Source organism: Coptis chinensis, chromosome 3 (genome assembly GCF_015680905.1).
Source record: "Coptis chinensis isolate HL-2020 chromosome 3, ASM1568090v1, whole genome shotgun sequence".
Classification (NCBI taxonomy): Eukaryota; Viridiplantae; Streptophyta; class Magnoliopsida; order Ranunculales; family Ranunculaceae; genus Coptis; species Coptis chinensis.
This window is the reverse complement of record NC_141458.1, coordinates 121,557,676-121,569,978: the sequence shown is the minus strand read 5'-3', so window position 1 is coordinate 121,569,978 and position 12,303 is coordinate 121,557,676. Positions and strand designations below refer to the sequence as shown.

General features: G+C 37.9%; 1 protein-coding gene and 1 pseudogene across 2 annotated transcripts; both read left to right on the top strand.

The window, feature by feature from the left end:
- Positions 1-2,389: 2,389 nt before the first annotated feature.
- LOC147513867 (subtilisin-like protease 4 pseudogene) lies at positions 2,390-4,869 on the top strand (annotated as a pseudogene). Its single transcript, XR_015215709.1, has one exon. The product of XR_015215709.1 is annotated as a subtilisin-like protease 4 pseudogene (transcript).
- Positions 4,870-8,828: 3,959 nt separating this feature from the next.
- Positions 8,829-11,403, top strand: LOC147513866 (subtilisin-like protease 4). The gene has a single exon (XM_086597190.1). It carries the CDS (start codon positions 8,919-8,921, stop codon positions 11,229-11,231), a length of 2,313 nt encoding a protein of 770 aa, XP_086453316.1. The 5' UTR covers positions 8,829-8,918; the 3' UTR covers positions 11,232-11,403.
- Positions 11,404-12,303: the final 900 nt, after the last annotated feature.

The following is a 12,303-nucleotide window of genomic DNA, read 5'->3' as shown; positions in this document are numbered from 1 at the left end:
TGGCAGTATCAATAGATGACTCAATAACTATAAAGCACAGACACAACTGTGTCCGATACGGTTAATATGGTCAAGACCCAGTTAATACAAATATTTTACTCAAAATAGAAAAAATAAAGCAAAATAATGTTAAGATTTTTTTTTTAATTTATTTTTTTTTTATGAAGACTTGAAGTGGTTTTAAAGTTTGATTAAGAAATTTGTAACTTAATTTTAAATAGTTTTGAACTTATAAATTATGGTACATTTAAATTAGTTTTGAAATAATTGAAAATAAAAATTATGGAACATTTAATTATAAATTATAAATTATGGTACATTTAAATAGTTTTGAAATTATAAATTACAATACATTTAAATAGTTTTGAAATTATAAATTATGATACATTTAAATTAGTTTGAAATTATTTAAATTGTAAATTATGGTACATTTAAATTAGTTTTGTGGATGTTTATCTTAAATATTTAATTTATATAAAATAAAATTACAATTATTAATTAATTTATGTGTCTTTTGCCACGTCTTGTTGGGGAAAATGATACCAATCGATCCCCACTAAGATAATTTGTTCTTGGACAATCTACTACTCCAATAAAAAAATATAAACTTTAACTACACCCAATAACCACAACCTAAACTATGAATATAACTATCTCAAACAAGCAATAAAAATATAGGAAAAGTAAAACATACCACAACATAAGATGTAATATGGTTCGGCTAATGATGTCTACTTCTACAAGAGCAAATCCTTTTTATAAGTATGGAAAGGAATATTACAATCACTTCTCTCAAGTCCCTCCAAACTTACTATATCACTCCTCTATCTTTACAAGTTTTTTCTCTTTGCAAGGGTTTTATCTTAATTTTGGTTGCTCTCAAAATTGGATTTCTATTCAAGACTTGGTTTTCCAAAACCTAACTTTTGTTTTTATAGTAATCTGAAATTTTGGCGCGTCTGCGAAATTTCGTGTTTACTGTAGAAAAATTAGAACCTGGCATGTTTAGGCATGGGTGCGGGCGTGCTCTTAGCAAGGCCAATATGAGCGCGCGCGCCCTTTTATATTTTTAGTTTTCCAAACTCCAATAGACATGTTTGGTGAGAGGCTGAAAAAAAAACTATCTTCTTTTCCACGGTAAGTGCGCGCGCACGCCTTGGGCACGACCAATCTGAGCGCGCGCTCTGACTTCTTCACATTTCACACGAACAGTACCTATTTTTTCCTTCTTCCTCATGTGAGGGATAACTCTAACACGTCTGTCGTCCTACTTTTTTTAGATATAACCGAGTCGTCGTCTCTGTGTCTACGTCTGCGTTCATGCAACAAAGGAAATGAGTGTGCTTCATTCTTCTTCCTTCATGTGGTACAGTGTATATTGTACATGCTTGTGGTCCTCCTCCAGATTGTATGATGCATATATATATATATATGTACTTTGTTTGTTACTGTTTAATGGAAGTCTGCACTATTAAAATAAAAGAGATAAACCATGAATCAAGTCGAGAAAGACATAAAATTACTAGCTTGTATACCCGTGCATATGCGCCGGCTATTTTAAAATTTGTCTTGATTAAAATCTGTTAACTAGAAGCTTTAATAACCCGTTTATAGGGATAGGGATCTTATTTTAATTTAGAAGTGTAATATCTGTTTTAATAGGAGAGAAATTCATGTTTTAATAGATAGTTTAATTTAGAAGTGTGATCCTTGTTTTAGTAGGAGAAGGAAGCCTATTTTAATTTAGAAGTGCTAGAATTTCTAAAGTATGAAGGATCCCGTCTTAATAGTTGGCTTAATTTAGAAGTGTAATTCTCTTTTTAATAGGAGAATGATTCTCAATTTAATTGGATAATAATTTCCGTTTTTATTAAAAGTGTTAGAATTTTTCTTTTCAATAGAGGAGGAATTCCGGTTTTAATAGGTGATGATTATGTGTAATTTTAATAGAGCTTTAGTATTAAGATATAGAATGGTCTAAAAAGTTTAAAAACATTCTATTCAAGTGAAGAAAGACTTGAACTTGAAAAAAGAAGAAGAAAGTTATGTGTGGTCCTGCAAAATTATGCTATGAAAGTTACAGGGGAAGTTTCTCACATCAAGTTATCAAGTTGCCTAAGTCAACTTACCAAGCTTAGATCAATTTAAGCCTTTTTGTTTAATAGACTGATACCACTTTGTGTCTCGTGCAAGTGGACTACAGGCAGTAGCCAGAAGGACGCCCTAGGTTCATTGATCACTAATCACAAAACTGGTAAATTCCATCCCTACTAACCTCTCAGTGAAAACGATTACTTTGTTTCTTTGCATGCTGGCTCACATGTATAAGTAAGTAGATAAGCAATCCTGTCTCACAGCAAACACACACTTCGCATTTTCCTTCATCATGGAGTCCAATAAGAAGTGTGGTTTACTACAAACTATGGCTGTTTTCTTTCTTTTGACAATCATTTCCTTCCTCAGTTTCATACCTTCGATTGCAAGTCAACACTATGATCCCATAGCACACAGCAATATTCCTTTAAGCAGTGAGAGCGCTAAGGGTATTGAACAGACATACATTGTTCATGTAAGACCGCAAGAATCCACTGTTTCTGGTACGAAAGAGAATGGCGATGATTATTACAGATCATTCTTGCCTCTGAGTATAGCGAGCTCAGATGATTCACCAAAACAGATTATTCATTCGTATCACAATGTGATTAGTGGATTTGCGGTGAAGTTAACTGAGGAGGAATTGAAGATCATGGAAAAGAAAGACGGATTTTTATCAGCTACACCTGAAAAAAAGTTCCAACTACATACCACTCACACACCTGACTTCTTGGGGTTGCACTTAAACTTGGGCTTTTGGAAGCAGTCGAATTTTGGTAAGGGTGTGATAATTGGAGTAGTGGATAGTGGTGTATTTCCTAGCCATCCTTCGTTCAGCGGTGAAGGTATGCCTCCTCCGCCGGCAAAATGGAAAGGGCAGTGTGAATTCAATGTGACCGAGTGTAACAACAAAATAATTGGTGCAAGGAATCTTGTTAATGGAACCTCAGGGCCACCAATAGATGTTCAGGGGCATGGATCACATACAGCAAGCACGGCTGCTGGAAGGGTCGTTAAGAATGCTGACGTGCTAGGAAATGCCTTTGGCACAGCCGCTGGGATGGCACCTCACGCACATTTAGCTATCTATAGAGTATGTTCTATAGAAGATTGCTCAGAAAGTGATGTACTAGCAGGGATGGATAGTGGCGTGGGAGATGGTGTTGATGTGCTTTCATTATCACTTGGGTTCTCACCTAAGCCATTATATATGAACAACATTGCCGTAGGCGCTTTTGGCGCGCCATCCAGAAGGAGAGTTTTGTTAGCTGCTCCGCGGGAAATCATGGTCCATTGGCTAGTTCGCTCCATAATGACGCTCCATGGATTTTAACAGTCGGAGCAAGTACCATGGACAGGGAGATAAGGGCTACTGTGAAGCTTGGAAATGGCGAAGAATTTGATGGAGAATCTCTGTTCCAACCAAAAAAATTTACGTTCACACTGCCTCTTGTATATGCTGGTGCAAATGGTAACCCTGAGTCTGCAGTTTGTGCAAAGGGATCGTTAAATGGCACTGGTTTTAAAGGGAAAATAGTGGTGTGTGAGCGTGGAGGAGGTGTGGGGCAGATTGACAAAGGCATTGAAGTGCAGAATGCTGGAGGTGTTGCTATGATACTTGCTAACGATGAGTCCAACGCCTTCAGTATTGATGCTAGAGCCCATGTTCTTCCTGCATCTCATGTAAGTTTGAAGCAGGGCTGAAAATCAAAGCTTATATAAACTCGTCGTCTGAACTACCAATGGCAACAATTCTTTTCAAGGGGACAGTAATTGGATCAGCATCTGCTCCAGCAGTTAGTTCCTTCTCTTCAAGGGGTCCTAGTATAACAAGTCCTGGAATCCTGAAGCCAGATATAATAGGACCAGGAGTGAGTATCCTTGCTGCGTGGCCATTCTCTTTGGATAACTCCGGTTCCACGTCGACTTTCAACATAATATCTGGTACTTCTATGTCATGTCCTCACCTTAGTGGTGTAGCCGCTCTGATCAAAAGTGCTCATCCCGATTGGTCGCCAGCGGCAATTAAGTCCGCTATCATGACAACTGCTGATTTACATAACTTAAAAGGTAAACGGATTTTTAATCAGTTATTGCAGCCTGCAGACCTGTTTGCTACTGGTTCCGGTCATGTTAACCCTACAAGAGCAAACGACCCAGGCCTCGTTTACGACATTCAGCCAAGTGATTACATACCTTACTTATGTGGTTTGGGATACACCGACACACAAGTAGGAATTCTCGCACGTCAAACCATCAAGTGTGCAGATTATCATAGCATTTCTGAAGGAGAACTTAACTACCCTTCATTTACAGTTAAACTTGGAACTAGTCAAACATTTAGTAGGACTTTAACCAATGTAGGTGATGCACACTCAACTTACACAATTGATATTTATGCCCCTAAAGGAGTATATGCGAAGGTCGATCCCGAAATGCTTTACTTCACCGAGGTGAACCAGAAATTGGTATACTCAGTGACTTTTGCTCAGGCAGTTGATGGAGGTGCGCAGAGTGGTTCGTTTGCTCAAGGATTTCTCAAATGGGTATCTCGCAAACATTTTGTTAGGAGTCCAATCTCAATTACATTTGAGTAAGATGTGGATGCTTGAAGAGTGCTAGAGTGATAAGCAAATTTGACATATTACATATTACATATTACATGTTGGTTTAGCAAGTTTGAGTATGTAGTTATATATATCTTATGTCGTGAGTATTTGTTTCCGGTAATACTATCTATGATACTGAAAAATAAATATGGTTTGAACACTGTTACACTGAATTGCTTTTTTAATGTGCCTCTACTGCCTTGGTTACTGCAAATGCTAAAAACTTACTAACGACGTATGCTTTGTAATTTACAGCATGATCCCTCATTTAATAGATACTGAAAATTTTCTAGAAAATTATTTGGGCCTAGAGGAGGGAAATTCACACACTTGAATGTTCCAGGCCTGTAGGGTGCATCACATACTCACATGCAGTTGATATTTCGTCACATTGGACATTATCAGTGCCAATTAATAAAACGTTGGCTGATATTAGAATGTTTCGCAGCATTTTTTCGTTCTAATGTTATTATAGATGACAAGGATGTAAAACAATCTCTCTATCACATTTCCTATCAAATAAAATGTCCAGTTCAAGACATACAGCTAAATTTGGTATAGCTATAGCAAAGTTAAAGAGAAGTTGTTTCTAAGTATACCATTATAGAAATTGAATTCGGCTTTAATTTCCCACATACTTGTGCTGCATAGAAATACATACTGTAATCAGTTTGTTCTCAATTTTAAATTGGGCGAAGATTTGAAGTGGGATTACTTGACTTTGTTTCGCACTTTATATAACTCTTATATAATACTTTTGTAAAGGGAAAAAATTAATAATGAATGGGATTGATGATGGATCGAATTTCCTAACATAGAAACCTGAAATTTGATGAATTGGTTCACGGTCTAAACTCTAAACTCTAAAGTGCAATTCAGTAGAATGGCTTCATAGCAATGCTAAGAGACAAATTACACCACTTGTACGCCATGTCGATTGTGAGCACATAATCACAAGTGAGAATGACAATTTAAAAGGATGTGTTTCGGTTAACTAGCTAGATAGTCAGCTGTAGAGAGTACTAAACTGGCCGGGTGATTGCAGCTTTAGCCAAAAAATGGTTTGAAACCCTGCATCGCGTACAAGGGTTGCTTCATTCTTCCTTCATGCTGTATAATTAAGCTGGATAGATTTTAGGATAGTGAAGATGCATCAAGTCAAGAAAAATACACGTAGAATTTGTTGGAGTTATCGCTCACATGAGGAGAAAAGGGGTTCAGTTTGTGTGGAGAAGCTTGAGCGCGCGCGCTCTCCTATAAGTCTTGCTCAAGGTGAGCACGCGCCCATGCCTTGGACGACCTCCAGTGTTTTTAGCGTGTGCGTGCTCGACTTTGGCCTTGCCCAAGGCGCGCCCGCGCCCATGTCTAAATTCAGAAGAATTCTATTTTTGTGGAACCGCGAGTTTGCAATATAGGTTGGGGTCTTTGGCAAAACCTAACACTCATAAAATCGAGACACGAAAATACACAAGAACAAAGAGAGAAACCCAATCTTGAAAGCAATCAAGATTGAGAGAGAACCTTTACAGAGAAACAACCCTGCAAAGAGAGAGGAGTGATCTAGTAAGGTGAGAGACTGAAAGGAGTGATTATAACTTTCTTCCCACTTTATAAAAGAATTAGCTCTTGTGGAAGTAGGTATCATTGGCCGAACCACGGTATATCTTTGTGTTGCGGTATGCTTTTACTGCGTTACATTATTATATGTTGTTAATAGTTGTTTAGCAAGTTGGGTATGGTATTTTGGTTGTAGGAAATATTTAGATTGTTGTCTGGAGTTGTTACGTTATTGATCCTAGTACAAATTATATATGTAGTGGAGATCGATTGGTATTGGTGCTAAACCCCAACAAAATTAATGATCCTAAATAGTTCACAAACATTCTATCAAGTCAAAAAAGTTTTAAACTTAAAAAAGTGAACAAATTAAAGATGCATGATTAGTCCTACGAAAGTTAAGACATGGAAGATAGAAGGAAAATTTACCATATCAAGTTATCGGCCAAGTTGCCTCAGTCTATGGGTAGATAGAAATTCTCTGGTTTTTTATCCTCGTTATAAAGTTGTTAACCTATCTCAGGTGCTGGAACAAGCACGAAGGTGTATTATTCCCTCATTCTCCAGTAAATTTGAAATACCTGATACCTGAATCTCATCTTCCTGGCCTTTTTATGCTTGCATGTGACGGCAATTTCAACCCTATTTCCTCACAAGCTGGTGTAGGCTACACTCTAAATAAATGGGCTTATGACTTATGTTCTGCAGGAAACAGGCACATCTCAGCAGGCTTAGCAGAAGATGTAGAGCTGCAAGCAGTAAAAGTAGAATTGGAACAAGCTCGTCAGCTAAGTGTTAGCAAGGTGGTGGTTTGTTCATATAATAAGAGTATTGTTCAAGAGCTCAATGAAGATTCTACTACAGTGTCTTGGTGTTGTGAGGGTCTTTTGCATGAGATACTTAATCTCAAAGCTAGCTGTAGTTTCTGCAAAATTGTCTTTTGCCCGAGGGAGTTGATCAGGCATGCCCATCTCATGGCAGCATCAGCAACCCTTCATAGTCCTCTAGTATGTACTAACCAAGTTTCTATGCCTGTGAAACTTGGTTTTTCTGAAGTCAAGTCCCGTCTGAACGAACTATTTGCTATCTATTAATGAAATCGAAAAGTTTGGCAAAAAAATAAATAAATAATGACCTTAGTGCATTCAAGTTTTTTGGTCTACTAAGAGTGACTCTTGATGACAAATCGGACGAAAAAATCACTTTCAACACCACTTTTTTTTTTCATCACATACAAGGACTGGATAGATAAAATGTCAAGTATACCCTTGATGCGAAATAAAAAACGGCTCGGGTAGATGAAATGTCAAGTATACCTCTGACGCAAAATAATAAATGACCTGGCCCAACCGAAACGACCTGCCGTATATAGCATACCTCAACATAATGAAATATCAGTAAGAATACCTATTGAAATATGAACAATCATTGTTCATACTTATTTGGGATATGAACAATCATTGTTCATACATCAACTAATATTGTTTATACCTCAAACATGAGCTATAACATTGATTGTTCATATCACAATATGAGCTATATATGAACAATCATTGTTCATACTTCAACATAAGCTATGCACAATCATTGCTCATACATCAACATGAGTTATGGACAATCATTGTTCATACCTCAACATAATGTATGATCAGTAAGAACACATATTATAGTATGAACAATAATTATTCATCATACTTATTTGGGGTATGAACAATCACTGTTCATACATAAACATTGTTTATACCTCAAGCATGAGTTATGAACATTAATTATTTATACCACAACATGAGCTATGAACAATCATTGTTATACTTTAACATGAGCTATGCACGATCATTGTTCATGCTTCAACATAAACTATGGACAATCATTGTTCATATTTCAACATAATGTATGATCAGTAAGAACACTTATTAGAGTATGGACAATCATTGTTCATAATCATTGTTCATACTTATTTGGGATATGAACATTAATTGTTCATACAACAACATAGTGTATGAGGTATGTTCACCTATTTTGGTACGAACATTCACCAAATTTCTCTGTCTTATAAACATATCACAGAGGGGTGAAACTGATATTAAAAAAAAATTAATAATAATAAGATTTTATATCTATAATAACACGGAAGGGTAAAACTGGTACTTTAAAAAATTAAAAGTCGGGCCAACTTATTTTGTCCTTGAGAGTTATTAAAATTGAGATTATGAGTTCATGAGTTAATTAATGTTAGAATTTGTCCTCGTGAGTTACTGGGAAAAAAAAAAAAAAAAAAAAAAAGTTTGTAGTTCCTTAGGCCCGAAATTGGTCTTCCTCTTTTTCTTGTTTGGTCCAATACACCGATACCTTCTTGCGTCTCATGCAAGTGGACTAGGGCCAATAGCCAAACAAGCCGCTTAGTTCGTTCATTACTGTGTGATCCAACTTCTAAATACAAGCCGGCATTTTTCCTGATCTAACAAAACTAGTAATTACAAAACTGGGAAAGTCCGTCCTCACTGATCTAGCAAAGAAAACGATCACTTTGTATTTTTCCGAGCTGGTTCACATATATAACAGAGTAGTTAAGCAATCCCATTTCATAGTAAACGGACCACAACTCCACCTTTCCAATTTTCATTAACGGAGTCCCGAAAGTGTGGTTTGCTACCAAGTATGGCTGTTTTCTTTCTTTTCACAGCCATTTTCTTCTTTAGTTTCACACCGTCCATTGCTAGTCATCGACATGATTCCATAATACACAGCGAGTCTTCGATTGCAAGTCATCACTATGATCCCATAATACACAGCAATATTCCTTTAAGCAGTGAGAGCGCTAAGAGTGAGCCACAAACGTACATTGTTCATGTAAGACATCAAGAATCCACTGCTTTTGCTCAGAACGAGAATCGCGATGACTATTACAGATCATTTTTGCCTCTTAGTATAGCGAGTTCAAATGATTCACCAAAACGGATTATTCATTCTTATTACAATGTGATTAGTGGATTTGCGGTGAAGCTAACTGATGAGGAATTGAAGACCATGGAAAGGAAGGACGGCTTTATATCAGCTATGCCGGCAAAAAAGTTTCAATTACATACCACACATACACCTGACTTCTTGGGGTTGCACCTTAACTCGGGTTTTTGGAAGCAGTCAAACTTTGGTAAGGGTGTGATAATTGGAGTTCTTGATACTGGTGTATTGCCTAGCCATCCTTCGTTTAGCGGTGAAGGTATGCCTCCTCCCCCGGCAAAGTGGAAAGGGCTGTGTGAATTCAACGTAACAGAATGTAACAACAAAATTATCGGTGCAAGGAATCTAGTAAGTGACACATCTGGGCCCCCAATTGATGTTGAGGGGCATGGATCACATACAGCAAGCACGGCCGCTGGAAGAGTTGTCAAGAATGCTGGTGCACTAGGGAACGCGTTGGGCACAGCTGCTGGGATGGCACCTCATGCACATTTAGCAATCTATAAAGTATGTTCTATAGAAGATTGTTTAGATAGCGATATACTAGCAGGGATGGATAGTGGTGTGGAAGACGGTGTTGATGTGCTTTCTTTATCACTTGGTTCACCGTCTACATCGTTCTATTTGGACAACATTGCCATAGGCGCTTTTGGTGCAATCCAGAAGGGAATCTTTGTAAGCTGCTCGGCTGCAAATGATGGTCCAATAGCTAGCTCGGTAGCTAATGATGCTCCATGGATATTAACTGTCGGAGCAAGTACCATGGACAGAGAGATAAGGGCTACTGTGAAGCTTGGTAATGATGAAGAATTTGATGGAGAATCTGTTTTCCAACCCAAAGATTTTTCATCCACACTGCCTCTTGTATATCCCGGTGCAAGTGGTAACATCGACTCTGCAGTTTGTGCGGAGGGATCGTTAAATGGCACTGATGTCAAAGGGAAAATAGTGTTGTGTGAGCGTGGAGGAGGTGTTGGGCGGATTGCCAAAGGCATCGAAGTACTAAATGCTGGAGGCGCTGCTATGATACTTGCTAACGACGGGCCCAACGCCTTCAGTACAGAAGCTGATGCCCATGTTCTTCCTGCATCTCATGTAAGTTTTGCAGCAGGGAAGAAAATCAAAGCTTATATGAACTCGTCGTCTGAACTACCAATGGCAACAATTCTTTTCAAGGGGACAGTAATTGGAACAGCATCATCTCCAGCAGTTGCTTCCTTCTCTTCAAGGGGTCCTAGTATAACAAGTCCTGGAATTCTGAAACCAGACATAATAGGACCAGGAGTGAGTGTCCTTGCTGCATGGCCACTCTCTTTGGATAACTCCAGTACTGCGGCGACATTCAACATAATTTCTGGTACTTCTATGTCGTGTCCTCACCTTAGCGGTATAGCCGCTCTGATCAAAAGTGCTCATCCAGATTGGTCACCAGCGGCAATTAAGTCCGCTATCATGACATCTGCTGATTTACATAACCTAAAAGGTAAACCTATTTTGGATCAATTACTCCAACCTGCAGGCCTCTTTGCTACTGGTTCAGGTCATGTTAACCCGACAAGAGCAAACGACCCAGGCCTTGTTTACGACATTCAGCCTAACGATTACATTCCTTACTTATGTGGTTTGGGATACACCGACGCACAAGTAGGAATTATCGCACATCGAGCCATCAAGTGTGCAGATTATAATAGCATTTCTGAAGGACAACTTAACTACCCTTCATTTGCAGTTAAACTTGGAACTAGTCAAACATTTAGTAGGATTTTAACCAATGTAGGTGATGCACACTCAACTTACACAATTGAGACGTATGCACCTAAAGGAGTTGACGTGAAGGTCGAACCCGAAATGCTTTACTTCACTGAAGTGAACCAGAGATTGGTATACTCTGTGACATTTACTCAGATTGCTGATGGAGGTGCACAGAGTGGTTCATTTGCTCAAGGATTTCTCAAGTGGGTGTCTCGAAAACATTTTGTTAGGAGTCCAATCTCAATTACGTTTGAGTAAGATGTGATACATGAAGAGTGATAGGCAACTACCTAATTGTCATTTTACATAATTAAGCAAGTTTTAGGTATGTTGTTATTCAACGTCTTCATTATTTTGTTTCCTGTAATACAAATATACAATGCATGACCCTACAATATTGTTTGAACAATGAACATTTATTTTGACTTCTGATGATTGATTTATTCTTCAAAATGTTGCATAATGGTGGTGCAGAAGTATGTGCTTATATCCTTAAGTTTGCCAATGTCGTGCACCTTTTCCTCGCTATATATATATTGAATTTTTTTTAATGTGTAGACGATATGATTATTTTTGTTTTGTTTTTCGCAAAATTATTAAATAAATGGGAGACCAAAAGAACATTGCATTTTTGTTGAAAGAGAAATCCTTTTAAGGGCTTGTGACTCACTAATTGTCGGGGCAAAAACTGTAAGCTACAGGTCTACCAAAACACTCTTGAGAAACTAACTTTCTGAATATCACCACCTGCGAAAGTATCACCGCTACTACAAAACAATTTTAAAACTTGTACACCTTGTTGAACTTTTTGCATAAGAGAATATGTTTGAGATGTTGAGACTGAACCACTTTTTAGTTCAGTGGCTGCCTACATACTCCAGAGGAATCAAGTCTCTGAAAGTCTACAGAGTATAGAGCTTTTCATGTAGTTCTGTTGAAAAACCCTTCAATATGTAACTATCCGAAAAACTATCAATATGTAACTATCCGAAAAACTAGGGAATCTCTGGATATGGATCTTTATCCCTAGTTTTCAGTTACATTGGATAGAGTCAAAATCTATCCCCTAGTTTTCAGTTATATTGGATAGAGTCAAAATCTCCAGATTCTGTGAGATTCGACTTGTCTTTGTTTTCAGCTGATTACGGTTTATAGTGAGGCTTGGCCCACATGCTATGATGTGCCTTGACTACGAACTAGGGCTAGGCCTGCAGATATGAAGGGTCCAATCTGGATATCATGTCTAGAGATCATGCCTAGTTGGTCCATTAAGACATTGTGCTGTTGAGCATTTTGTGCTCTGGCTACAAACCTGGGCTAAAGCCTACAG

What these genes read in the sequence shown, in the direction of transcription:
- LOC147513866 (XM_086597190.1), top strand. Translation starts at nt 8,919, where the DNA reads ATGGCTGTTTTCTTTCTTTTCACAGCCATTTTCTTCTTTAGTTTCACA.